Below are 26,784 nucleotides of genomic sequence, written 5' to 3'. Positions count from 1 at the left end.
GGAAGGTGAGATGCTGACCATGTTGACCTATATGTGAGCTATCAGATATGAAATTTAGGGTGTGATTTGTATGCAAGTATCTTCGGCAATATGGAGAATTCACTTATGTTCATAATAAGCCAGGTAAATGCTTCTGGTCAGACACTTTCACTTATGCAGCAGTAGCTTGTTTCCATCCAAAGACTAGTTAAAATAAATTTGTATAGATGTCAATGGATAAGTGATATTCAGCATGGTGTAGGACCTTAAATTATGCATATTTCAACTTTCCTTTCGCTTAACTACCACTGCTGTTGCTGCTTACGTTCCAGTACTCTTTGCTTCCACTTCTTTCATTGGGAAATTGTTCCATGCGTTCAACACCCATTCTGTAGCAACATAAAGGGAATGGAGGAGCAGTCTAATGGTTTAGAGCAGCAGGGTGAGAATCATCTTCAAAACCCACTGCCATGCCTTATGATCTTGAACAGGTTTCTTAATCCTTCATTGCAGTAGAAACTTTGATTGTAAGCCATCTGGGAATAGGAATATACCTATTATACATGAATGTAGCTTCCTTTAAACTACTGAGGAAAGGTATGAGCTAAATTTAAATTATCCCAGTTTTTTTTCTGTTTGGTGTTTGTTTAATGATGATGAGTTTATCCTCTTTCAACCTCATACTATGGTCCTATGTTCCTAAACAAGTTTCTCTTGTGCTTTTATATCTTTTGAGGTGTCTGTGTCTCTCATTCTTCTTTCATCTGCACACAACTTTTCATTTGTGTGACTTCCTCAAAGAACTGAAGTGAAAGCTTGAATGGTTTTTGGAATAGCACTTGGGGCAAAACCAGGATGGGCAGATATTCAGAATTATTCCCCCCGCCCCATCCCAATGCATGCACACACACGCATAGGGGCGGAATCCTTTTGTCATGTGTGCAGTGGGGATAGTGTTCCATTGCATAGGGAAGGTGAAGGGAGCATCTACGTCTTTCACAGGGGACAGAGCACACCTTTGAGGAGGTTTCCATTCCCACTATGACTACGATAATTTTGGTGGGATCAGCCATTTTGTCTGCGGGCCACATTTTAAGCATGTAGCCTGAGATGGGTAGACTTTTCCTTTTGCTGGGCTTGGGGTCATTGAGGGGCCCGTTGGTCCTGATAGGGACTCTTTTTTTTTTTTTTTAATCCTTTTTACTGAGTGCCTTAGGTAAGCACTCTCAGGGCTCCAGAGGCACAGCAGTCCCATGGGTTAGGTCCCAGAGATCCCAGGTACCTCTAGCCCTCAGATAAGGCAGCCTTGATCCCCTGAGGGCATAGATACAGCTGGTCTATCCATTATCCTCTTGTCCTCTTCCTTGTTGGAGGATATTTGGGGGGGGGGGGCAAATTGTATTTCCCAGAAGGAATTCCTCAGTGGGGCTCGAGTCTGGAGAGGTTTCTCTTGACAAGGCCTCAGTGTCCCCAGTAGTGTGCTTGATTTATTAGAGCAATTGTCGTCTCTCTCATAGACCAGTTGTTGGCAGCTCTTGAGATTCCCTTGGTTATGGCAGACTGTATTTTAGAGGGCCTGAAGGGGCCTCTGAAGGCCTTTTCCCCTCTTCAGAACTGGAGTCAGAGGGGCTTCTGAAGGCCTTTCCCCTCTTCAGGGCTGGAGTCCGCAGCAGCTACCCCATTCGCATCTGTTTACACTCACTGGCCTTTGAGCATGGTAGATGGCTTATGATTAGCTATTGCTTAGAAGTTGACTAGCTGGTGCTTCTTCTATTGCATCTGCTCTTTAACAAAGATTGGTAGAAGATTAAGGACCTGAGAGTAATCAGGCCTCAGCAACTCCTGGAGGTCAGGGCAGGATTCTTTAGGATATCTGCTGGGAGAGTTTGGTCTAGAGATCGGGGCCATCCCTATTCTAGTGAAAAGTCTCCGTGAACCAGCTGAAGCACAAAATGAAGGCCTGACCTTTTTGGGGCAAGAAGGCCATGAGGTTGAGGCTCCTTTTGAGCAAACAGCCGTGAAATTCAGGGAGTCTTCACAGTGGAATCGGTTTGAAGCAGGCTTTACCTGTTTCACCAGGAGTGGACTCCTGTTGAGGCACAAAATGAAGGCCTGCCTTTTTGGGGCAAGAAGGTCATGAGGTTGAGGCTCCTTATCAACCAACAGCTGTGAAATTCAGGGAGTCCCCTCCACAGTGGAACCAGCTAGAAGCAGGCTTTACCTGTTTCACCAGGAGTGGATTCCCATTACTGCCAATCATTGGATCTTGCAGGTGGTTCAGGTTGGCTGTGCATGTTTGCAAAACCTCTTTGTAGCCTTTCTGGTGCCCCCTTACTGTGCAGGGCAGGGCTTAGCAATTCACAATAAAGGAAACTTCAGTCACCTTCTTACTCGGGGAAACTGTCAACGCCAGTTTTTCCTGGAAAGGGTGGGGGGATGATTTTGCAGCCTGTTTCTGGATCTCAAGGGGCTCAACACTTTCTTGCGGGTCGTGCATTTCTGAAAGGAGACTTCAGTTTGTGATCTCTGTGGTGTGTCCCAAGGAGTTTCTGGTCTCGATGTTTCAGAGGCATAGTTCCACATTGCTGTTCTGAATGCTCATGAGTGTTTTCTGCATTTGTGCCCTAACGGGGCACTTTTGAGCTCAGAGCACTCCATTTGACTGGCCACAACCCCTTGGACCTTTACTAGGGTGTAATGGTCAGGGCTGCAGGGTTTTTTCATAAGGAAGGGATCGGATGGTTTCCTGCCTACTGAGCCAAGAGTCAGGTGGAACCAGTTCAGGTCATCAGGTATCTGGGAGTTCAATTTGTTATTCATCTAGAGTCATTCTTCTTCCAGACCCCCAAGTGAGCAAGCTTTGGTCTTAGCTCCAGGCCTTCTCTGTGCTCCCAGCTCCAAGAGTTTGGGACCTCCTGTAGTTTCTTGGAACATGACCTCAACCCGGGAGGTTGTTCATAGTCAAGGGCCCCACATGCAGTCTCAGAAGTGGGCTTTCCTGTTCCAGTAGTCTCACTAGTTCAAAGATTGGCTTCCCCTGCCAGCGGTTCGTCAGGATCAACTAATGGTGGTTAGTCCCACACCACCGTTTGAGAGAGGTTCTTTTAGACCCATTGGATTGGGTTGTGGTAACTATGAATTCCAGTCTGAGGCTGTGGAGCTTACTGTTTGGACCTAGTAGCTCAGAGTGTACCTTCAGTTCTATAATTAAGCTAAGGTTTCACATTACAACTCGCCATACAAAAAACAAAAAGTGTTAACTCGGGAACAGTAAGACTTTCCTTCTGCTTCCAGATGCTTCCTCAGTGCCCTGTCCTGTTATAGTCTATCTGTTCCTTACTAGTCCCTCCAGAACCTTCATACCCTATATCAGTTCCTCTTTAGACAGTTTTCCCCTCTTCGTATCCCCTTGCTCCATCTCCAAAGGTTCTTTTTCTTTCACACCTTCTTATTTCTGACACAATTGCCCTCCTAATCTTCTTCTTTGCAGACACTCTTCTCTCTCCTTCCCCCTCTCCCTCATCCTTCCCCCTTACCCTGTTAAATACAACTGTTTGCAGCGTCCTTAGGATGAATTTAAGAAGCCCCCATAGAGTGCGCTTTGATGGCAGCTCCAATAGTTTGAATAGTTGGGCAGTAAGGCCAATGCCAGGCAAATTTCTACAGCCTGTACCAAAAATGGCAAAAGACAGGACAGGATCAAGTTTGCGTAATTTATATCACCTGTGTGGGTTTTTGTTTCTCTTTGGGGGAGGGAAAGGCAGCTTAAGGTTGAAATTAGAGAGTACAGTATTAGTAATATGGCTGGATTTTTGGTTTAATCATTATTAACAATGAAAATGATCATGTTAGGCCATAATAAAACCACTCTTCATACTAATGCGTGGTTTTATGATACTGTGACATTAAATAGAATTGTCTATATGGTGATAGGCATGGTAAAAAAAAAATTGCCAGCTGCCCTGATTGTGATGCCAGTGTTCAATCATGAAGGAGTGTAACTTGCAGAGTGGCAGGTGCAGTTCTGACTGCCTTGATGGGCAGACTGGATGGACTATGCAGGTCTTTATCAGCTGTCATTTACTATGTTTCTGTAAATGTTTCTCCCACTTTAGGTCTGTGGAGAAAAATGCTTAGAACCTAGGGCCATGCATATATTCCATTTTCAGTGGAAGAGTAATAAAACAGAAGGACTGGGTGACTTCAGACTTGTTTTGGAATGTGTACTTATTTAAATACATTATTCATGAATTGTTCCTAACAAGGCAATATTTAGTTGAGTAGTTTAGTTTGGACAGACTATCTTACAGTAATAGACCAGATACTATTTAAAAGTACTTGATGGATTTTTTTTCCAATATTAAATAATCATTCAAGATGCTTTCTGCCTTTGCACTTGCACCTTTCCTCTCTATAGACATTCTACACCTCTTTGTACCTGTTCCCTTCCTCCTTCCAAACGCTGTGTCCCTTTCTACATCTCCCTCTTTGAATGCTATTCACCCTTGTCAGCACCTCCTTCCAGACACACTTAACCCCTCCAGAGGACATTACACCCCCTTCTACAGCAGTTTTTCCCTTCCTAATGCTCTTTGCTCCTTCTAGCACCATTCTTCCCTCCAAATGCTTTTCCCACCCCCCACAACCCTGGCTTGTTCTTCCCAAGCTCTTTCCCCTAACTTCCTCCTTCCCTTGATTCTCCACCCTTCCATCCTCACATGATGAACATACCACTGTGAGATTACCTACACATAACCCCCCCCCCCCCACCCCATTCATCCCTATTGACTGGCAGCAGGAGGCTCATTTATCTGAAGTCATCTGTTGTCTGAGACTAAATCTCACAGCCTTTATGGTGAGATTTTGTCTTCAGGCAGCAGATGACCTACTAAACGTGTCTTTTGCTGCCAGTCTTTGTGGACGCACAGCACATGTGGGATTGAGTGGGGGTAAACCATGGCATCCTGGGAGGACAGGGAGGGTAAAGAATTATGGGAAGTAGGGAGTCTGGGAGGGACAAGGGAGGCTGAAGAACTGAGGGAGAGAAGGAAGTAGGGAGTTAAAGGACATCAGGCAACACCCTCCTATTGCATACTAAGGGCAGCTGCCCATTTGGCACCCCCTAGTCCCAAGCCCTGGTCTTGGGTATTGTTGAAATGTTTATTAATTAAGTATTCCTTTAATATCTTAGCCCTTCTGCTTTGGAAGATGACGACGATGATGATGGTCACACTGTTGTAGCCACAGCAAGAGGAGTTTTTAACAGCAATGGTGGTGTTTTAAGCTCCATTGAGACTGGAGTTAGTATCATTATCCCGCAAGGAGCTATCCCTGATGGAATAGAGCAAGAAATCTACTTCAAGGTCTGCAGAGATAACAGTATCCTCCCACCCTTAGATAAAGAGAAAGGTAAAAACTATTAATGCTACCACATTTATTATTGCATTTGCCATTTTCTATAAGTTCTAGTTTCATATTTAAATTATAATTTTTCATTGATTTTTTGGAAACACATATGATTCTCTGCACAGTACATCTCTGCAATGGGCAGGGAGGGAAGAGGTGTTTTCATTGATACTGGTGTAATGAGTAAATATGGATTTTTTGTTGTTGTTAGTATCTTTTGACAACAGTACAGGTCTCCAAAAGTAGATCTTCACTTCTATCCATCAATCTTTAGCAGCTGTAGAAGAACTGGTTTTACTGTACCTGAATGTAACAAGCCATGAACTAAATCCAAATCCAACATGTCACCCAAAAGTTTTAACTTCAAAATAGTCTCTATATATCTTTATTGCAATGTAGCCTCCAAAATGGACACAATATTCTGCCTATGCAATCTTACCAACAATGTGTACAGGGGCATTATCATTCTTTCCACCCCCCTTCTAATTTTGCCTCCCTCCGTGCAGCCTAGCATTCCTCTTGCTTTGGTTATCACCTTTTCACATAGTTTAGGTATATTTGATGTCATCAGACACTGATGTCTTTTTACTGGTCTGTACCATTTGCTTTCTCTCTTTCACCCCACCCCTTAGGTCATATACAACTCCTTGGATTTCTGCACCCTGAGTGCATAATTCTTCATTTCTTTGCCAAACATTCAACCAGTCTTCTAGATAGTTTAGATAGCATCTCATTTCTTTTGCTTCCTGAGGGTGTCCTTTTTAATGCTCGTCTTCATGTCATCAAATGGATGATTTTTTTTTTCTACTCTTTCAGTATCGCTCACAAACATATTGAGCAACTTCAGGAGGAGCCACTTGTCTTGTAGAATGAACAAGTGTTATAAGGGAGTTTATTAATAACAAAGCTTGTATCCCACTTAGGCCTTACAGTTCAAAGTGGTTAACAAAAAGAAATGAGTGGTCATGTTCAGAATTTACAACAGATCAAAATTTTAAAAAGCCTTATCAATCTTAAAATTATGCAGCAGTTAAAACCTATTTCCTACATGAAAAAGTTTTAATATTTCAATAAATAAATTCACCATATGAGGCAGGCCAACTAATTATAGGTGAAATGTCTTTCCCACGTCTAGTAGCTTGAAATGCCACAAAATAATCAAAATGTTTTATCGTTTTCATACCCTTTGGGAAAGCAAAAAAAATGTATTTCCCTTTCTAAAATTCTTCTTAATATCACTACCTTAAAATAAGCAGGTAATAGGCCACACAGAACTTTATATTTAAAAAAAAATGTTTGTTTTGTCTGTGTTGTTTTAATTTGACTCATCCATTTTTTCTATTATATTCACACCCTTCTGAACCCTTGACAATTCAGAATCCAAATTCCCAATGGGTATTAAAATGGATATATCATCTGCATAAATATACATAATAATTTCTTTCAAATTTAACACCCAAAGAATATAGAAACACATTAAAAGAGGTACTCGGCACGGATTTTTCCACCCTTAAACTAACCTTCATTTTAATTCTGTATGATTTTCCATTCAAAAGCCCTTGAACCATTTGTATGCCCTTCCAGTTTCCATATCTGCTAGAATCATCAGCAGAATGTTGTGATTCAAGGGATTGAACTGCAAGAGAAGAGCATGTTTTTCCTATGAAGCAAGAGTGAATATCATTAATGCTCCTGCAACTGTCTACATACTAAACAATGGATGAAATCCTGATTATGTGCAGAATACCATGTAAATCCAAGTATGTTGATAATTGATTCGCCACCAGTCCATTAATTTTGTAAACAATGGGATGGAAGCCATATTTTTATCTTTAGGGATTGGAGTGACTATAATTTCCCCTAGATCTAATGGAAACTATCCCAATTTTAGTTGTGATTGTATCCAATCAAATTGATGTAACCTAAAAACCTTTGATGCCAATTTCATAATACAAGGAGGACAGATGTCCACACAACAGTAGGAGCAACTATATTTCTGAGTATTGAATAGATCCCAGGTAAAAGGTTTGAATTCAAACCAAACTCTATCTGCCGAACTAACAAGACCAGTGGTCTGTATCAAAGAAGGTACACTTTCACAAAACTCCTAAAAGTGATGAATTGTTGAACTGAGATCTAATATTCAAAATCTAATCTCTCAAGTTTGCCATTTGAGAAGCCAGAGGCAGTTTATCAGATACCTGAGCCTGTATTGGCTGAGTATCTAAAAAGGAATTCAATAAATGAAATAAAACTTTCACATCAGGAACCTTAGTGCCTATTATATTTTAGTAATCTTTTCTTTTAGATTTTAACAGCCTTTTATAGCTATTAACAACTTTTCTCCAACTTAATCTATTCTCAGCTGTTCTGGTTTTGTTCCACTGACGTTCTAGTCTTCTACAGTCTCGCTTCCATTTTAAAAGTTAATCATCAAACCATTTACAATTTTTTCTATCCATTCTGGTCTTCGTATGTATTGGTGCTATCTCAGCTAAAATCTTTAGCATTCATTCTTTTGTTGAAAACCTTAATTCCTTTTCAAATCCCTTGTCATCTTGGATTGGCATTATGTTCATCATTGAGAAAGGCACACTTTGCTGTTTTGACACTAAATTGTTGATGATTTTAGCAGCAGCCTAAGGTAGTTCTTAGCACAGTATTGCTCTGCCATTTTTGAAACTGCTGGCACCAACTCTGACTGGTTCTCACATTTCTTTAATGGATGACTTTCCCTTTATTTTGGTGGGGAAGTTTGCTAGTCAGTATGCTCTTCTTTAGGTTTTCATATCAGTTGGAATTGGCTTCTAGGCAGTAGTGTCATGAGTTTTCATTTATAACCATCTCCCCTGCACCTGAACAGTTATTGTTGCAGCACTTTGGAAGGAGCGACAGACAAAGGTGCCCTCTAGAACCCAGTATATTTGAGTCAAGGTAGCAAGTCTTGTGCAGTAGCTGAGCTTCTCTTTCAGTCTTTCAATCTGCCCTTCCAAAGATCAATCTGGATTTGGATATCCAAGGCAAGACTATTATCAGCTGGGAGACCCTGTACCAGGTCTCCCTCAGTAACTCTACAGTCAGTCAGATTTCTAATTCTTGATTGGTAATGATGCAGGACAACATTCATAGCACCTTGGAAAGAGTTTTAGTGGTTAAACAATGCTAACAGCTGGTGATGAGACTTAGATTTGCAGTTTTTTTATAAGAGACTTAGATTTGCACAGATTTTTTTATAATAGGGCTAGAAGTCTTTTAAAGGTTAAAAACCATCATATGCAGTTGAGATTGTACAGGATTTCTTTTTAAGAGATACAGTAAAGGTGCAGCTTATCTCACTTGGCTCATTTTCGAAAGAGAAAAACATCTAAAAAGTGGCATAAAACGGGGTTTGGACACTTTTCTCACAAAAACATCCAAATCAGTATTTTTGAAACCTATTGTTTAGATGTTTTCTATGCTGTTCATCTGCAATGCATCCAGATCTCAAGTGGGCATGTCAGAGGAGTGTTAAGAGCGACATTCGGGTGTTCCTAGGACTTTTTTCAGCCATAATGGAATGGAACAAAACAAAACTGTCCAGGACTGAAACTGACATTTTGAGCTAAACTTTGTTTTTGGAAAGACTAAGGCACAAAAAGGTGCCCTGAATGACCAGATGATCACTGAAGGGAATCAGGGATGACCTTCCCTTACTCCCCCAGTGGTCACTGACCCCCCTACCCCCAACAAATGATTAAAAACATCACTTACCAGTCTCTATGCCAGCCTCATATGTTATACTCAGTTCCATTAGAGCAGCATGCAGGTCCCTGGAATAGTCTAGTGCTGGGTGCACTGGACTGTAGACAGGTGGACCTATGCCCATTGGAAACTCTGAGCCCTCCAAAGCTCACCAGAAACCCACTGTACCCACATATAGGTGCCCCCTTCACCCATAAGAACTGTTGTGGTGTACAGTAGGGGGTAGTGTATTTTGGGGGGCTCAGCAGACAAGATAAGGGAGCAGTGGTGAGATGTGTACCTGGGAGTCCCATTGCTGTCCTAGGATGTCTGAAGGACCAGTCTACTAAGAATGCTTGCCCCCTCCTACATCCCCATGGCTTGATTTTCTATATTTTTCACTTGAACTTTTTTTTTCTGAAAATGGTAAAAAAACAAACAAAAAAAACCATACAAAGCACAAAACCTTGTGCAAAATAGTATTTAAAAAAAAAAAAAAGACGTTTTCTATTTTTCAAAAATGACCTTCTTTTCTATTCGGATTTTGGATATTTTGTGCAAAACGTCCAAAGTCAGACTTGTGCGTCATATCGAAAATGCTCCTCTTAGTGTCATTTGTGTAAGAGTCAAATGAAGATTCTGATATATATTATTTAGTAGCTTTTGTTTTGTGATCAGAGGGTGTGGCTGTCCCTAGCATTTGCAAAGAAAGACAGAACATAGTAACATAGTAGATGACGGCAGAAAAAGACCTGCACGGTCCATCCAGTCTGCCCAACAAGATAATTTCACGTGTGCTACTTTTTGTGTGTACCTTATCTTGATTTGTATCTGCAATTGTCAGGGCACAGACCGTATAAGTCTGCCCAGCACTAGCCCCGCCTCCCACCACCGGCTCTTCCTCCCAATCTCGGCTAAGTTTCTGGGGATCCCTTCCTTCTGAGCAGGATTCCTTTATGTTTATCCCACGCATGTTTGAATTCCATTACCGTTTTCATCTATTCCAAGCATCCACCACTCTGTCCGTGAAAAAATACTTCTTGACATTTTTCTTGAGTCTGCCCTGCTTCAATCTCATTTCATGTCCTCTAGTTCTACCGCCTTCCCATCTCCGGAAATGTTCGTTTGCGAATTAATACCTTTCAAATATTTGAACATCTGTATCATATCACCCCTGTTTCTCCTTTCCTCCAGGGTATACATGTTCAGGTCAACAAGTCTCTCCTCATACGTCTTGTAACGCAAATCCCATACCATTCTTGTAGCTTTTCTTTGCACCGCTTCCATTTTTTTAACATCCTTCGCAAGATACGACCTCCAAAACTGAACACAATACTCCAGGTGGGGCCTCACCAACGTCTTATACAGGGGTATTAAAACCTCTTTTCTTTTGCTGGTCACATCTCTCTCTATACAGCCTAGCAACCTTCTAGCTACGGCCACCGCCTTGTCACACTGTTTCCGTCGCCTTCAGTTCTTCAGATACTATCACCCCAAGATCCCTCTCCCCGTCCGTACCTATCAGACTCTCCCCGCCTAACACATACGTCTCCCTTGGATTTCTACTCCCTAAGTACATCACTTTGCATTTTTTTGCATTGAATTTTAATTGCCAAACGTTAGACCATTCTTCTAGCTTCCGCAGATCTTTTTTCATGTTTTCTACTCCCTCCGGGGTGTCCACTCTGTTGCAAATCTTGGTGTCATCGGCAAAAAGGCAAACTTTACCTTGTAACCCTTCAGCAATGTCACTCACAAATATATTGAATAGAATCGGCCCCAGCACCAATCCCTGAGGCACTCCACTACTCACCTTTCCCTCCTCCGAGCGAACTCCATTTACCACCACCCTCTGGCGTCTGCCCGTTAACCAGTTCCTAATCCAGTTCACCACTTCGGGTCCTATCTTCAGCCTGTCTAGTTTATTCAAGAGCTTCCTGTGGGGAACTGTGTCAAAAGCTTTGCTGAAATCTAAGTAGATTATGTCCATAGCATGTCCTTGATTTAATTCTCCGGTCACCCAGTCAAAGAATTCAATGTGATTTGTTTGGCACAATTTCCCTTTGGTGAAACCATGTTGTCTCGGATCTTGCAACTTATTTGCTTCTAGGAAATTCACTATCCTTTCCTTCAGCATCGCTTCCATTGCTTTTCCAATAATCGAAGTGCGGCTTACCGGCCTGTAGTTTCCGGCTTCTTCCCTATCACCACTTTTGTGAAGAGGGACCACCTCCACCGTTCTCCAATCCCACGGAACCTCTCCCGTCTCTAAGGATTTATTAAACAAATCTTTAAGAGGACCCGCCAGAACCTCTCTGAGCTCCCTCAGTATCCTGGGGTGGATCCCAGCAGGTCCCACTGTTTGGCCACCTTTAGATTTTTAAGTTGTTCATACACACTCTCTTCCGTGAACGGTGCTACAGTGGTGGAAATAAGTATTTGATCCCTTGCTGATTTTGTAAGTTTGCCCACTGACAAAGACATGAGCAGCCCATAATTGAAGGGTAGGTTATTGGTAACAGTGAGAGATAGCACATCACAAATTAAATCCGGAAAATCACATTGTGGAAAGTATATGAATTTATTTGCATTCTGCAGAGGGAAATAAGTATTTGATCCCCCACCAACCAGTAAGAGATCTGGCCCCTACAGACCAGGTAGATGCTCCAAATCAACTCGTTACCTGCATGACAGACAGCTGTCGGCAATGGTCACCTGTATGAAAGACACCTGTCCACAGACTCAGTGAATCAGTCAGACTCTAACCTCTACAAAATGGCCAAGAGCAAGGAGCTGTCTAAGGATGTCAGGGACAAGATCATACACCTGCACAAGGCTGGAATGGGCTACAAAACCATCAGTAAGACGCTGGGCGAGAAGGAGACAACTGTTGGTGCCATAGTAAGAAAATGGAAGAAGTACAAAATGACTGTCAATCGACAAAGATCTGGGGCTCCACGCAAAATCTCACCTCGTGGGGTATCCTTGATCATGAGGAAGGTTAGAAATCAGCCTACAACTACAAGGGGGGAACTTGTCAATGATCTCAAGGCAGCTGGGACCACTGTCACCACGAAAACCATTGGTAACACATTACGACATAACGGATTGCAATCCTGCAGTGCCCGCAAGGTCCCCCTGCTCCGGGCCGTCACATGTGCCTTCCGGAGCAGGGGGACCTTGCGGGCACTGCAGGATTGCAATCTGTTATGTCGTAATGTGTTACCAATGGTTTTCGTGGTGACAGTGGTCCCAGCTGCCTGAAGTTTGCCAGTGAACACCTGGATGATGCCGAGAGTGATTGGGAGAAGGTGCTGTGGTCAGATGAGACAAAAATTGAGCTCTTTGGCATGAACTCAACTCGCCGTGTTTGGAGGAAGAGAAATGCTGCCTATGACCCAAAGAACACCGTCCCCACTGTCAAGCATGGAGGTGGAAATGTTATGTTTTGGGGGTGTTTCTCTGCTAAGGGCACAGGACTACTTCACCGCATCAATGGGAGAATGGATGGGGCCATGTACCGTACAATTCTGAGTGACAACCTCCTTCCCTCCGCCAGGGCCTTAAAAATGGGTCGTGGCTGGGTCTTCCAGCACGACAATGACCCAAACATACAGCCAAGGCAACAAAGGAGTGGCTCAGGAAGAAGCACATTAGGGTCATGGAGTGGCCTAGCCAGTCACCAGACCTTAATCCCATTGAAAACTTATGGAGGGAGCTGAAGCTGCGAGTTGCCAAGCGACAGGCCAGAACTCTTAATGATTTAGAGATGATCTGCAAAGAGGAGTGGACCAAAATTCCTCCTGACATGTGTGCAAACCTCATCATCAACTACAGAAGACGTCTGACCGCTGTGCTTGCCAACAAGGGTTTTGCCACCAAGTATTAGGTCTTGTTTGCCAGAGGGATTAAATACTTATTTCCCTCTGCAGAATGCAAATAAATTCATATACTTTCCACAATGTGATTTTCCGGATTTAATTTGTGATGTGCTATCTCTCACTGTTACCAATAACCTACCCTTCAATTATGGGCTGCTCATGTCTTTGTCAGTGGGCAAACTTACAAAATCAGCAAGGGATCAAATACTTATTTCCACCACTGTATATCCACTCCATTCTCACGTACTTTTACCAGTCAATCGCGGTCCTGCTCCTGGATTTTCTTCTGTGAAAACAGAACAAAAGTATCTAGCAAATTTGCTTTTTCTTCATCATTATCTACATAGCGGTTCGCAGCATCTTTCAGTCTCACAATTCCCTTTTTAGTCTTCCTCCTTTCACTAATATAGCTGAAGAAATTTTTGTCACCCCTCCTTACATTTCTAGCCATTTGTTCTTTCGCATGTGCTTTCGCCAGACGTATCTCTCTCTTGGCTTCTTTCAGCTTCATCCGGTATTCCTCCCCATGTTTCTCTTCTTGAGTTTTTCTATATTTCAGGGACGCCAACTCTTTAGCCTTTATATTCTCAGCCACTTGTTTGGAGAACCATATCGGTTTCCTTTTTCTCTTGCTTTTATTTACTCTCCTTACATAAAGGTTTGTGGCCTTATTTATAGCTTCTTTCAGCTTGGACCACTGTCCTTCCACTTCTCGTTCATCCTCCCATCCCATCAGCTCTTTCCTCAGGTATTCCCCCATTTTACTAAAGTCAGCATGCTTGAAATCCAGGACTTTGATTTTTGAGTGGCTGCCCTCCACTTTAGCCGTCATATCAAACCAAACCGTTTGGTCACTGCTGCCCAGGTGGGCACCCACTCGGACATTTGACACACTATCCCCATTTGTGAGCACCAGATCCAGTGTCGCTCCCTCCCTCGTGGGTTCTGTCACCATTTGTCTGAGCAGAGCACTTTGAAAATCATCCACAATCTCTCTACTTCTTTCCGATTCCGCAGATGGAACTTAACAATCTACATCCGGCAGATTGAAATCTCCCAGCAACAGCACCTCTCTCTTCTTTCCCAACTTATGGATATCTGTGACCAGATCTTTATCTAGATCATCCAATTGTGTCGGAGGTCTGTAGACAACACCCATGTGTACAGAGGTTTTATCATCTCTTTTTAAGGTGATCCATATCGCTTCTTCCTTTCCCCAGGTCCCTGACAATTCAGTTGCCTCTGTCATTTCTCACATACAGAGCTACTCCTCCAACTTTTCGACCCTCTCTATCCTTCCTAAATAGATTATAGCCCGGTATGTTTGCATCCCATTCATGGGAACCATTTAGCCACGTCTCCGTGATTGCAACAATGTCTAAGTCTGCCTCCAACATCAGGGCTTGAAGGTCATGAACTTTATTGCTTAGACTGCGAGCATTTGTGGTCATCGCTTTCCATCTACATTTTCTGGTATGTGTTTCAACATTTGTGATTTGGGGGTGTTTTTTGTCTTTGGGTACCTTCATATCTTTTTGTTCCACCTCCATTGCTTTTTCTTCCGCCTCAGTTCTATCTTGAGGAACATCACAGTGCTGTAATGGAGTAAAAGAATTCTGCTCCATTACAGAACAGAAACTTTCACAGAACAGAAAATAATTTTGCAGATGTGGTCATATGTTATGACTTTAAGGGTCAGTTCTTTTTGAGAACTCTCAATTTTAGCTAATATTTTTATTAATGTTACTTTGATCCAAAGCAGCTAAAACATTTCTTGTTGCTAAAATTTTCAACAGGATGCTACGGTGTCATTAAGTTTAAAGTTTATGTATATTTGACAGTACTGCCTACAAGGATTTTATCCAAGTGCTGGATTGCATTTACTATGGGGTTAAAACTGGCAAAGTTTTTTTTTGTTGTTGTTTGGTTGTGGTTGTTTTTTTAAGCATGACACCAAGCAGAACTCTGGATGTTATTTTAGACATGTTCTTAACAGATGTTTAAAAAGAGAATTCATCACATTTGAAAAGAATCAAAACTGAAATTGCACAATACTAATGTTTTGGCATTAGTTGATGAAGATAACACATTTTATTGATGAACGTTTTGTTCCTCCTTGTAGGTGAAACCCTGCTGAGCCCTTTAGTAATGTGTGGACCCCACGGATTAAAATTCCTGAAGCCTGTGGAGCTGCGCTTACCACACTGTGCGTCTATGACTCCTGATGGTTGGTCTTTTGCTCTAAAATCATCCGACTCCTCGTCGGGTATGATGTCCTTCATCTGTCCTTTTGGGGCTTTTGGTGCTATCGTGATTTGAGTTGGAATTACATTCATTGCATGTTATAAATGACAAATCACTGCATTTTCATGTCATATTCTCTATCTTGCTTTCAAATGGGTTTTTTTTCATGCATGCCTTGCTCACATAGCCATGATACTTAAAGTAAAGGTTTACAACTTCAAGATGAAATTGATGTTAACCTTTTTCCCTTAATAATTATGTGGCTACAATGTAGAGAAGCATTTGTACACATTTTTAAATTACTGTTAAAATACGTTACGTTCAAAAATTACTATATTGCAAATTATATCATAAGATATTTCTCATCTGTGATGAATATATGCAAATCAGACTTTTGAATAGCCACTGAATAAATCTAATAAGATTATATTGAGGTTAGAAATGTTAATGCATGCCATGAAAAAGCATTTGATTTTTTTTTCTGTGAGATTCCAGTTTTGTTTTGTGGAGAGGTGTGTTGTTGTTTGACTGTATGAATCATTGAATTAGCCATATTTAGATTTATACCCTTTGAAGACAACAAATAAATATGGTAATTTCTTTTTTTTTTTTCTTCTGTATATTTCAATTTAATTAGGAATATAGGAGAAGGTTGCCAGTTGCTTTGGTTGGGGCCCATATGCAGAACAGAAGTAAGGTTTTAGCCTGGCCTAGTGGTTCAGAGAACTTGGGTTCAATTCCCAGATTAGGTTTTCATCTATCCTGGCCAGCAGGGTAGGGTTCAGTGCCATTCATCATGCAGTGGCAACACCTAGTGACTGTATTTAGGGTCCATGATTGCAGAGTTACCGAAAGAGCACAAATATCTGACACCCTAATGAGGGCTGCTGTAGCAGTGACTGAGCTGAATTAGGGGCCGATGCATAAAAGTGCCTGGAAAGAACTCACTATTTTCATCTCTGTAAAAACTACCAAGGTGGAAATAATGAGCGATGCTCAAAAAAAAAATCTGATGCTAATGAGCAGCATGGACTTAACGTGCTGCTCAGTAGGGGAAAGTTCCAGGGCGTTTGCATAACAGGCCCTGAACAGTGTCTGCCATGGACTGGCCTCCACAGCGTCCAATACACAAGAATTTCTACAGCCCCCTGGAATAACGCAGTGTCCCAACGCTCACTCAGTAAGCCTCCAGCCAGCACTGCCTCTGCCGTGGTGAAGACTGCCCCTGTCCTGGGCTGCCCACAAAAAGAGGACTTACAGCAGTACTGCGGGTAAATGTGGGAAGGAGCCAAGACCAAACTTCCTGCGCCAGAGCTGCAGGTTAGCCCAAGGGATCCATATGAAGAAAAAGAAGGGTGCTATGTTTTGGGGGGGAATAGAGAGATAGAATAAGTACAACAATCCTAGTTGCAGTGAAGGCTTGATTCCAGCTCTTGTTGAGTACGGGCAGGATAAGCCTCATACCGCCAGATTCTATATAGTGTAACTTCAGTTGTGTTCGCAAATCAGGTCATATTCTTAGTGCGCACAACGTAATTACGTTAAGTCAGTCAGTGCTGATAATTGCCACTTAGCAAGTAATTATTGACTGGCATTAATTAGAATTTACACACACAGCTGTCTAAGTGAATTCTTTAAAGTACTGTACGTAAATTTGAAGGCACATATTTGGAAAGGGGGCATGGCCATAGGTGATTCATGGGCATGTCTAAAAAAAACAAAAGCTGTGCGTTGTTATAGAATACACCCAGTCTGCGCCTAATATAGGCATAGATGCCCGCGACTAAATTTAGTTTTGTGGACGGGCAGTAGGCATATTATATGAACTGCACCTAACTTTAGGCATAGTTTACAGAATACGCCTAGGCGTATTTTTTTTCTGCGCCAATTTTTAAGGCACCATATATAGAATCTAACCCATAATGCTAAAACATGGAAAGAATTAGAAATAAAAGGAACATCCACAGTGATAGTTCTTGAAAGGTAGGCTGGCACAATGGTCAAAGGTGTCAAGTTACTGCATGGCAGCTGTATTCACTAGCAGCCCTCGAGGGCTGCAAACAGGATCTGTTTTCAGGATATTCTTAATGAATATTAATGAGAGAGATTTGCATGTATACTGTCTCCTGGAATTTCATTAAGGATGACCTAAAACCATGACCTGTTTTCTGTCCTCAAGGACTGAAAGTGAATAACACTTCTGTATGGAAGATGTTTTCTCATCTTCCTTAGCATCCCTCCGGACTGGCCCAGGATTGGACTGATGGGTCGTGCACGTCTTCCAACAGGTGGAGACAGAGAAAGTTCTGACTCTAGAGAGCCAATAAGAGCCCTGGCTATGTGACCCTAGCCTCAGTATTTTCTCAGTCTACAGCAGGGTATGAGGTGAGCCCATTAGTCTCTCTATCTCTTTCATTCTCTCATTTAAAAGATAATAATAATATTCCTTCTGTGCCTGGGGAGTCTAATTTAGAGGCTTGGCAAATAGGAATTTATTTTCCTCTCCAGCCTCTGGGGTGTTAAACTCGGGTGTCCCCGGGTCCCTCACCCCCCCCCCCCCCCCTTCCTCCCCATCTCCCTTTTCTTATTGGGAAGGGCTACCCTTTTGGTGAAAAGGTGTATTGCCTTTGGGAGAGGCAGCCATACTTCTTTAAAAAGAAAAGAGGAGAAGCCTTTCTCTCTCCAGAGTGCTAACGAGCAGGTAGCTCCGTTCGGCTTTATTTATTTTTTGTGGTTTTTTTCTTCTCAGCTGTTGCTTAAAAAAAAAAAGAGAATATTGTGCCCCGAGGCCTGAACGAGCAAGTTACTTCGGGCTAACCTTCCTCTTTTCCCTCGCGTTTTTCGCAGTGGCGGCTGCGTCTTTAAAAAAAATCTTTTGAGGGCAGGGAGTGCTCTGCTATGGCAGAGAAACTAAAGCACTGCGTTGTTTGTCAGTGCCGGGGAGTTCCTGCAAGTTTTGTATGGCGCAAGACGTCTCTTCTGTGCCTCTTCCTCCGTCGGCATCAGTGATTCCGCCTGCTTCTTTGTCTTCCCGGTCCGTCGCATCTGCTTCAGCGCCCTCTGTTTCTGCTTCAGATCTTCCATGTTCGTCGAGTTTGATGCGGAAGGTCGCCATCTTGCCTGCAGCTGTAGTTTCTTCAGCACAGGAGCTCTCCTCTGATTCTCAGCCTTCTGGAGGGCAGAAGAAGGCAGAAGCTGTGTCTGGAGGGACTCAGGAGTGGGGGGGGGGGGGGGGTTCCCCCTGAGTTTGTCCTCCAGATGTACCAGGCGTTCCTGATGAAGAAGTCTGGTTTTGGGGCAGAAGTTGCAGGGGAGTCCTCCAGGTCTTTTCCTTCTTCTAAAAGACCTCTTCAATGCTGCGTTCGGCACCTAACCCTTACCGTTCAGTGAATCCAGACTGCCCCAATTTGACTGCCCCTATCGGACCGACCGTTCACTTGTCTATTAGATTGTAAGCTCTTTGAGCAGGGACTGTCTCTCTTTGTTAAATTGTACAGCGCTGCGTAACCCTAGTAGCGCTCTAGAAATGTTAAGTAGTAAGTAGTAGATGCTGGGATTCTCAAGTGGATTCATTGTTTGACCAGGATCAGGATGTGCCCTTCCTAGAAGAGGAAGAAGGTGTTGCATAGGAGTTTTGGGAGGACCAGGTTCTTACGGATCCGGCTGAAGATCCCTTTCCCCAGGGAGAAGATCCTCCTTTGGCTAGGATATTTCATAAGGAGGACTTACAGGAGCTTATCTCCTTGGTTTCCTCCACTCTGCATTTTGAGGAACATCCAAATCCAACTCCCGAGGTTCGCAAGGTTGACCTTTTGGTAAAAGGCACCAGATCTTCAGGGAGAACTTTTCCCATGCATCAAGACATTTGGGACATTATTTAGTACTTGTGACCTAGATTGGCCACTGTTGAAATCAGGATACTGGACTTGATGGACCATTTGGTCTGTCCAGTATGACAATACTTATTATGTTCTAAGTCCTTGGACATGAATAATGTAATACCAGATTTGTATCATGCAGTCCTGTGAATAACTATGTACTTAGAGAACAATGTAGGCAGTTAAAGACCATATGGCCTATTCAGTCTTCCTATCTATGCCATCTACTTTCCCTACCACTTACTTAGAAATCCTATGTACTTGTCCCAAGCTCGCTTGATTTCAGATACTGTTTTCGTCTCCATGACTTCTACCAGGAGGCCATTCCATGAATTCACCACCCTCTCCATGAAGAAGTATTATGTCAGGTTACTTCTAAGTCTATCCCCTTTCACCTTCATCCAATGCCCCCTTGTTCCAGAGTTTCCTTTCAGTTAAGAGACTTTCCTCCCGTGCATTTATGCCACATAGGTATTTAAATCTCCCCCCTTCCACCTTTCTTCCAAAGTATACATACTAAGATCTTTAAGTCTGTCCCTATACTCTTTGATGAAGACCACTGACTGTGTTAGTAGCTGCCCTCTGGACTGACTTTATTGTGTTCCTTGTTGAAGGTGTGGTCTCCAGAATTGTACAATATAAGCACAATATGTTACCATATAGGCATAAGGTAATAATATAATTTATCTGTTGTATCAATTCCTGGCTATGTGGCAGAAAAATACAAAAATAATTCCTGTTTTGGGGGGGGGGGGGGGGGGGGGTTTAACAAGGTCCATCTATCTCAATCTTCAGTGGTTGTGGAAGCAGCCATTCAGAAAGCCAAAAAACAGAGGTTTTTCTAATAGTCCCTGCACTGAGCCTGCCATGAGTGGGAAAGCGCGGGGTACAAATGTAACAACAACAAAAAAAAAAAGGATTCTCATTTGATGGATCGTATGGAAAAGTATTTCCATGAACTATGTTTGCCTGCTTTTTATGGTAAAATATATGCAGACCATCTTTTGTAAGGCACAAGCCTTCTCACTGGCTGTTCCTACACAAGCTCAAGAGCAGCTAGCGTCTGTCCTAGTTAAGGCTGATGAATGTAGTACAAATCATAGAAACATGACGGCAGATAAAGGCCATATGACCCATCCAGTCTGCCCATCCTCTGTAACCAATTCTTCCTGTGCCTAAGCAATCCCACATGCTTATCCCATGCCTTTTTAAATTCTGGAACAGCCCTCGACTCCACAACCTCCACCGGGAAGCCATTCCACGCCTCCACCACCCTTTCTGTGAAATAGTACTTCCTTAGATTACTCCTAAGCCGTATTCCCTCTTAACTTCGTCATATGCCCCCTCATTCCAGAGCACTCCTTCATTTGAAAAAGGCTCTCTTCCTATACATAAATGCCCTTGAGATATTTAAACATCTCTATCATGTCTCCTCTCTCCCAGCGTATACATGTTGAGGTTTGTAAGCCTGCCTTATAATTTTTGCGTTCAAGACGCTTACTAATTTTGTAGCCGCCCTCTGGACCGACTCCATCCTGTTTATATCTTTCCGTAGGTGTGATCTCCAGAACTGCACACAGTACTCCAAATGAGGCCTCACTAGAGACTTGTACCACGGCACTAGCACCTCCTTTTTCCTGCTGGTCATACCTCTCTTTATGCACCCAAGCATCCTTCTGGCTTTAACCGTTGCTTTTTCTACCTGTTTGGAAGCTTTAAGGTCATCAGACACAATCACCCCCAAGTCCTGCTCTTCCTTCGCACACTGAAGCACTTCACCCCTATACTGTACCGTTCCCTCAGATTCTTGCAACCCAAGTGCATGACCCTGCATTTTTTTGGGATTAAACCTTAGTTGCCAAATATCGATTTATTCCTCCAGTTTTGCTAGGTCCTTCCTCATGTCATTCACACCCTCCAGGGTGTCCACCCTGTTGCAGAGTTTAGTATCATCTGCAAAGAGACAAACCTTAACAGGCAGCCCTTTTGCAATATCGCTCACAAAGATGTTAAAAAGAGCCGGCCCTAGGACCAATCCCTGCGGTACTCCGCTGACGACATCCTTTTCTTCAGAGCAAGCTCCATTTACCACTACCCTCTGTATCCTACCATTCAACCAATTTTTAACCCAATCCGTTACTCTAGGTCTCATACCGAGAATACTTAATTTATCAGTTGCCTGTGCAGAACCATGTCAAAGTATTTGCTGAAATCCAAGTATACCACATCAAGCGCCCCTCCCACATCCAATTGTTTGGTCACCCAGTCGAAGAAGACAGATTCATCTGGCACGACCTGCCACTAGTGAAGCCATGCTGCCTCGGGTCCCGCATTCCATGTAGTTCAAGATAGTCACAATCCTCCTCTTTAGAAGCATTTCCATTAGCTTACTCACCACCGAGGTCAGACTGACAGGTCTGTAATTCCCAACCACCTCCTTACTTCCACTCTTGTGCAAAGGAACCACATATGCCCTTCTTAGCTATAATTTGCACTTGGTCACATTAAACATCATCTGTCATTTAGATGCCCAGTGTCCCAGTCTCGTAAGGTCCTCTTGTAATTTTTCACAATCCTATCACGATTTAACAGCTTTGAATAACTGTGTTGTCAGTAAATTTAATTACCTCCTTAATTAATCCCATCTCTAGATCATTTATAAATATGTTTAAAAGCAGAAGTCCCAGCACAGACCTCTGGGGAACCCTACTATGTACCCTTCTCCATTGAGAATACTGACCATAACGCTTGGCTGCTCTGCGCATGCTCGACCTGCCGATTGGCCGACTGTTTAATGATGGAATAGAGAATGCAAGTGAGCCACAACGAGCAGCTCATTTGCATTCCCTTTCCTTAATGCATGCCCGTTCCTTACCGATTTGCTAAGGGAATCGGTAAGGGAAGGGCTTTAACGAGTCTTTAGTGCATCTTGGCCTCAGTTAGGTCCTGAATTGCCTTCCAAATGGACTCCAATGTGGCCATCACGGGAGCTCAAGACTCCTGATTTACTTTCTCTGTGAGTTTGGGTGCTGCAGCGCCGACTTGGGCCCTGCTGTTGACTGATTCTGTTTCAGCTAGGCCTCCTGCTTCACTCCTAAAAATCGCAGGACATGGTGGTGGAATAAGTTCCGGGGATGATAGTTGTTTCTGACCCCAGGAGGGCGACACTGCTCCGTCGATGCTCTCAGTGGGGCTCGTCCCAGCTGTTAGTGAGCGGCTCGTCGCGTATCAGTCTAGTGTCTGCTGGACTGGAGATGAAGTTCTGGCCAGCGGCGATTGGCCTTTTACCATCCCCTTCCTCTTGGTATGAGGCATCGAAAAAGAAGAAATTGTAAGAAGAAAACGCCAGAGAACTAAGACCGCTCAGCAACGAGGATCAGGCTGCCATCTTGCCACGCCCCCCGCCTTTGGCGTTTCTCCCGTTTAACCAGTTTTTCATCCACAATAGGACACTACCTCCTATCCCATGACCCTCCAATTTCCTCTGGAGTCTTTCATGAGGTACTTTATCAAATGCCTTTTGAAAATCCAAATGCACAATATCGACCGACTCACCTTTATCCACGTGTTTGTTCACTACTTCAAAGAAATGTAATAGATTAGTGAGGCAAGATTTCCCTTCACTAAATCCATGTTGGCTTCTTCTCATTAATCGATGCTTTTGAATATGCTCTGTAAATTTGTTCTTTAGAATAATCTCTACCATTTTGGCCGGCACCACTGTCACCCTCACCGGTCTATAATTTCCCAGATCTGCTCTGGAACCTTTTTATAAAAATTGACATTACATCGGACACCCTCCAATCTTCCAGAACCATGCTTGATTTTTAAAGATAAATTACTTATAATTAACAATAGTTCTGCAAGTTCATTTTTCAATTCTATCAGTACTCTGGGATGAATTCCATCCAGTCCAGAAGATTTGCTACTCTTGAATTTGTCAAATTGTGCCATTACATTCTCAAGGTTTGTAGAAATTTTATTCAGTTTCTCTGACTCGTCAGCTTTGAATGCCATTTCTGTCACCGGTATGTCTCCCAAATCTTTCTCTGTGAAGACCGAAGCAAATAATTCATTTAATCTCTCAGCTATGGCTTTGTCTTCCCTAAATGCCATCTTTGCCCCTCGCCTAGTGGTGCAACCGATTCTTTTGCCAGCTTCTTGCTTTTAATATATCTAGAAAAGTTTTTACTATGCGTTTTTGCCTCCAACACAATCTTTTTTTTTTTTTTTCAGTCTCCCTTTGCCTTCTTTATCAGCGCTTTGCATTTGACTTGACATTCCTTATGCTGTTTCTTATTGTTTTCAGTCAGATCCTTCTTCCATTTTCTGAAGGATTTTCTTTTAGCTCTAATAGCTTCCTTCACCTCACTTTTTAACCTTGCTGACTGTCGTTTGGTCTTCCTTCCTCCTTTTTTAATGCACAGAATATATTTGGCCTGGACTTCGAGGATGGTATTTTTGAACAACATCCATGCCTGATGTAAATTTTTGACCTTCGCAGCTGCCCCTCTGTGTTTTTTTTTTTTTTTTTACTGTTCTTCTCATTTTATCATAGTCTCCTTTTTGTACTTACTGCAAAGCCAATATCAAATCTTATCATATTATGATCACAGTTATCAAGCGGCCCAGCACCAGATCATGCGCTCCACTATGGACTAGGTCTAGAATTTTTCCTTCTCTTGTTGGCTTCTATACCAGCTGCTCCATAAAGCAGTCCTTGATTTCATCAAAGAATTTTACCTCCCTAGCATGGCCTGATGTTACATTTACCCAGTCAAAATCTAGGTAATTGAAATCACCCATTATTATTGTGTTGACCAGTTTGTTAGCCTCCCTAATTTCGGATAACATTTCTACATCCGTCTGTTCATCCTGGCCAGGCGGACGGTAGTACACTCCTATTACTATCCTTTTCCCCTTTATACATGGCATTTCAATCCATAGGAATTTCAAGATGTGTTTTATTTCCTGCATAATTTTCAATCTATTTGGTTCAAGGCCCTCCTTAACGTACAATGCTACCCCTTCACCATTTCAATCCACCCTATCACTACGATAAATTTGTACCCTGGTATGACAGTGTCCCACTGGTTATCCTCCTTCCACCAGGTCTCAGAGATGCCTATTATTTCTAATTTTTCATTTAGTGCAATATATTCTAACTCTCCCATCTTATTTCTTAGGCTTCTAGCATTTGCATATAGACATTTCAAACTGTTGTTCTTATTTACATCTTGCTCATTAGTTGACAGTGTTAATTTGCAGTCTTTTGTTAGATTTTTATTTAAGAACACCTGATCTACTATGGTCTCTTTTGCAACCTCACTATCGGGATACCTTATCTTCCCTGTTTTGGCAATATTTTTGAAAGCTACCTTGTTCTGAGCCGTGCGTTTTTGAACAACTGTTGGCCTTCCCCCCAGGTTCTAGTTTAAAAGCTGCTCTATCTCCTTTTTAAATGCTGATGCCAGCAGCCTGGTCTCACCCTGGTTAAGGTGGAGCACATCCTTCCGGAATAGGCTTCCTCTTGCCCCGAATGTTGCCCAGTTCCTTACAAATCTAAAACTCTCCTCTCTGCACCATCGCCTCATCCATGTCTTGAGACTTCAGAGCTCTGCCTGTCTCTTGAGCCCTGCGCATGGAATGGGTAGCACTTCAGAAAATACTACTGTAGAGGTTCTGTATTTGAGCTTTCTATGTAAGAGCCTAAATTTGGCTCCCAGAACCTCTCTCCCACATTTTCCTATATCATTGGTACCCACATGTACCAAGACATGCGGCTCCTCCCCAGCACTATGTAGAATCCTATCTAGGTGACGCGTGAGGTCCGCCACCTTCGCACTAGGAAGGCAAGTGACCAGGCGATCCTCATGTCCACCAGCCACCCAGTTATCTACATGCCTAATAATTGAATCACCAACTACAACAGCCATCCTAACCCTTTCCTCCTGGGCAGTAGCTCCTGGAGGCACATTCTCGGTGCGAGAGGATATTGTATCCCCTGGTGTGCTGGTCCTGTCTACAGGATTACTTCCTGCACCAGAGTGATGCTCTCCTTTTAGAAGACCTCCCTTCTCTAAGGCAGCACAAGGGCTGCTAGATTGGAGGTGTGACTTCTCTACAATGTCCCTTTAGGCCTCCTCTATGTACCTCTCTGTCTCCCTCAGCTCCTCCAAGTCTGCTGTTCTAGTCTCAAGAGAATGGACTCGTTCTCTGAGAGCTAGGAGCTCTTTGCATCGAGCACACACATATGACCTCTCATCAATAGACCACTGTTAAAATGATTTGGGGGAAAATACACTGCTTATTTCTGGGATAAGCAGCATAAAATATGTTGAACTTTTTTGGGATCTTGCTGGGTATTTGTGACCTGGATTGGCCACTGTTGAAAACAGGATGCTGGGCTTGAGGGACCTTTGATCTCTTCCAGTGTGGCAATACTTATGTACTTATAGTAATACATGTGGCACTCAATGCAAAAGACTAGATAGCACCCCTTTAGTTGTTGGACTACTGTCTGCATCTTAGTATTATAGAGTTGTTAAATTAAATTGTAATGTAAGATGGCTTTTCTTACATTAGCACGCAGCTGTGGAATGCATTACCACTAGATTTGAAAAATATTCATGACCTTATCAACTTTAGAAAATCATTAAAGACTTTGCTTTTTAACAAGACTTACATAATAATTATTAATAGGAACTCCAACACATCACTACTCACTTGATAATCTGTTTTCTGATTTATTGAATTGATTATATCCATTATGTTACACTTGTTATTTATGTAACCAATTGTTTATTTACTCTTGATTGGTGCTTGTTAGCCACATTGAGTCTGCAAATAGGTGGGAAAACGTGGGATACAAATGCAACAAATAAATAAATAAAAACTTCTTAGTAGTAGATGACAGCAGAAAAAGACCTGCATGGTCCATCCAGTCTGCCCAACAAGATAAACTCATATGTGCTACTTTTTGTGTATACCTTACCTTGATTTGTATTCTTGAGGTACTAGAGATATCAGATGAATAATAAAGTGTCTTAAGATTGGTGTAATTTGTAATTTATTTAGTGCTTGCTTCTCAGAAACTATTTAAATGTAATTAAAACTCTAATGAAAAACTCCCTTCTTGTTGTCCTGATTAGAATAGTTGACTATAAATGAAGAGTTGGGGAGGGTGGGTGGGAATGAGGACCGAACTAGGCCCTACTGTTCCTTCTAGAGACTATCTGTTAATGCTCTGACAGAAAATTCAAGTTCCAAAACTACGGGGGAAAGGGTATGGAGACTAGCTACTAAAGTTTGCTTGTTTTTTTTTTTTAATTCTATGTTTATCAATATCCTTCAATTCCTTTTAAAAACCCAATCTTTAAGTTACCAAGCACAGAATGAAATAACGTCACTTACCCACAGAAATGTCCTCTTCTCTCAGAACTTCTGGTGGTTCAACAGATCCCTTCCTGACCCCTCCCTTTAAAACCTTGCAAAGCTACCTGGTGGTCCAGCTGGCCCCCTGCCAGAATCAAAAAATCCCTTGTGATCTAGTGGACTCCCTCCTGACCCCTGCTGCAGGCAAGCAAAAAATCTCCATGGTGCTCTAGTATAGTGTTTGGTCTGGCTCTTTCAATAACCCAGAGAGATGTATGTAGTTACGAAGTCTTTATTAATGG

The 26,784-nt window shown here is 42.5% G+C and overlaps 1 protein-coding gene across 1 annotated transcript in view; it reads left to right on the top strand.

The window, feature by feature from the left end:
* The window catches only part of TJP1 (tight junction protein 1), a 232,339-nt gene that overhangs the window by 189,225 nt on the left and 16,330 nt on the right, over positions 1-26,784 (top strand). The window contains exons 25-26 of the mRNA XM_030191641.1: positions 5,171-5,388; positions 15,109-15,213. Coding sequence (XP_030047501.1) covers positions 5,171-5,388; positions 15,109-15,213 — 323 coding nt within the window. The remainder of the gene's footprint in view (positions 1-5,170; positions 5,389-15,108; positions 15,214-26,784) is intronic.

The sequence above is a fragment of the Microcaecilia unicolor genome, chromosome 1 (assembly GCF_901765095.1).
Source record: "Microcaecilia unicolor chromosome 1, aMicUni1.1, whole genome shotgun sequence".
Taxonomy (NCBI): domain Eukaryota; kingdom Metazoa; phylum Chordata; class Amphibia; order Gymnophiona; family Siphonopidae; genus Microcaecilia; species Microcaecilia unicolor.
Note: the sequence above shows the minus strand (reverse complement) of the source record. Positions and strands in the feature narration are given on the sequence as shown.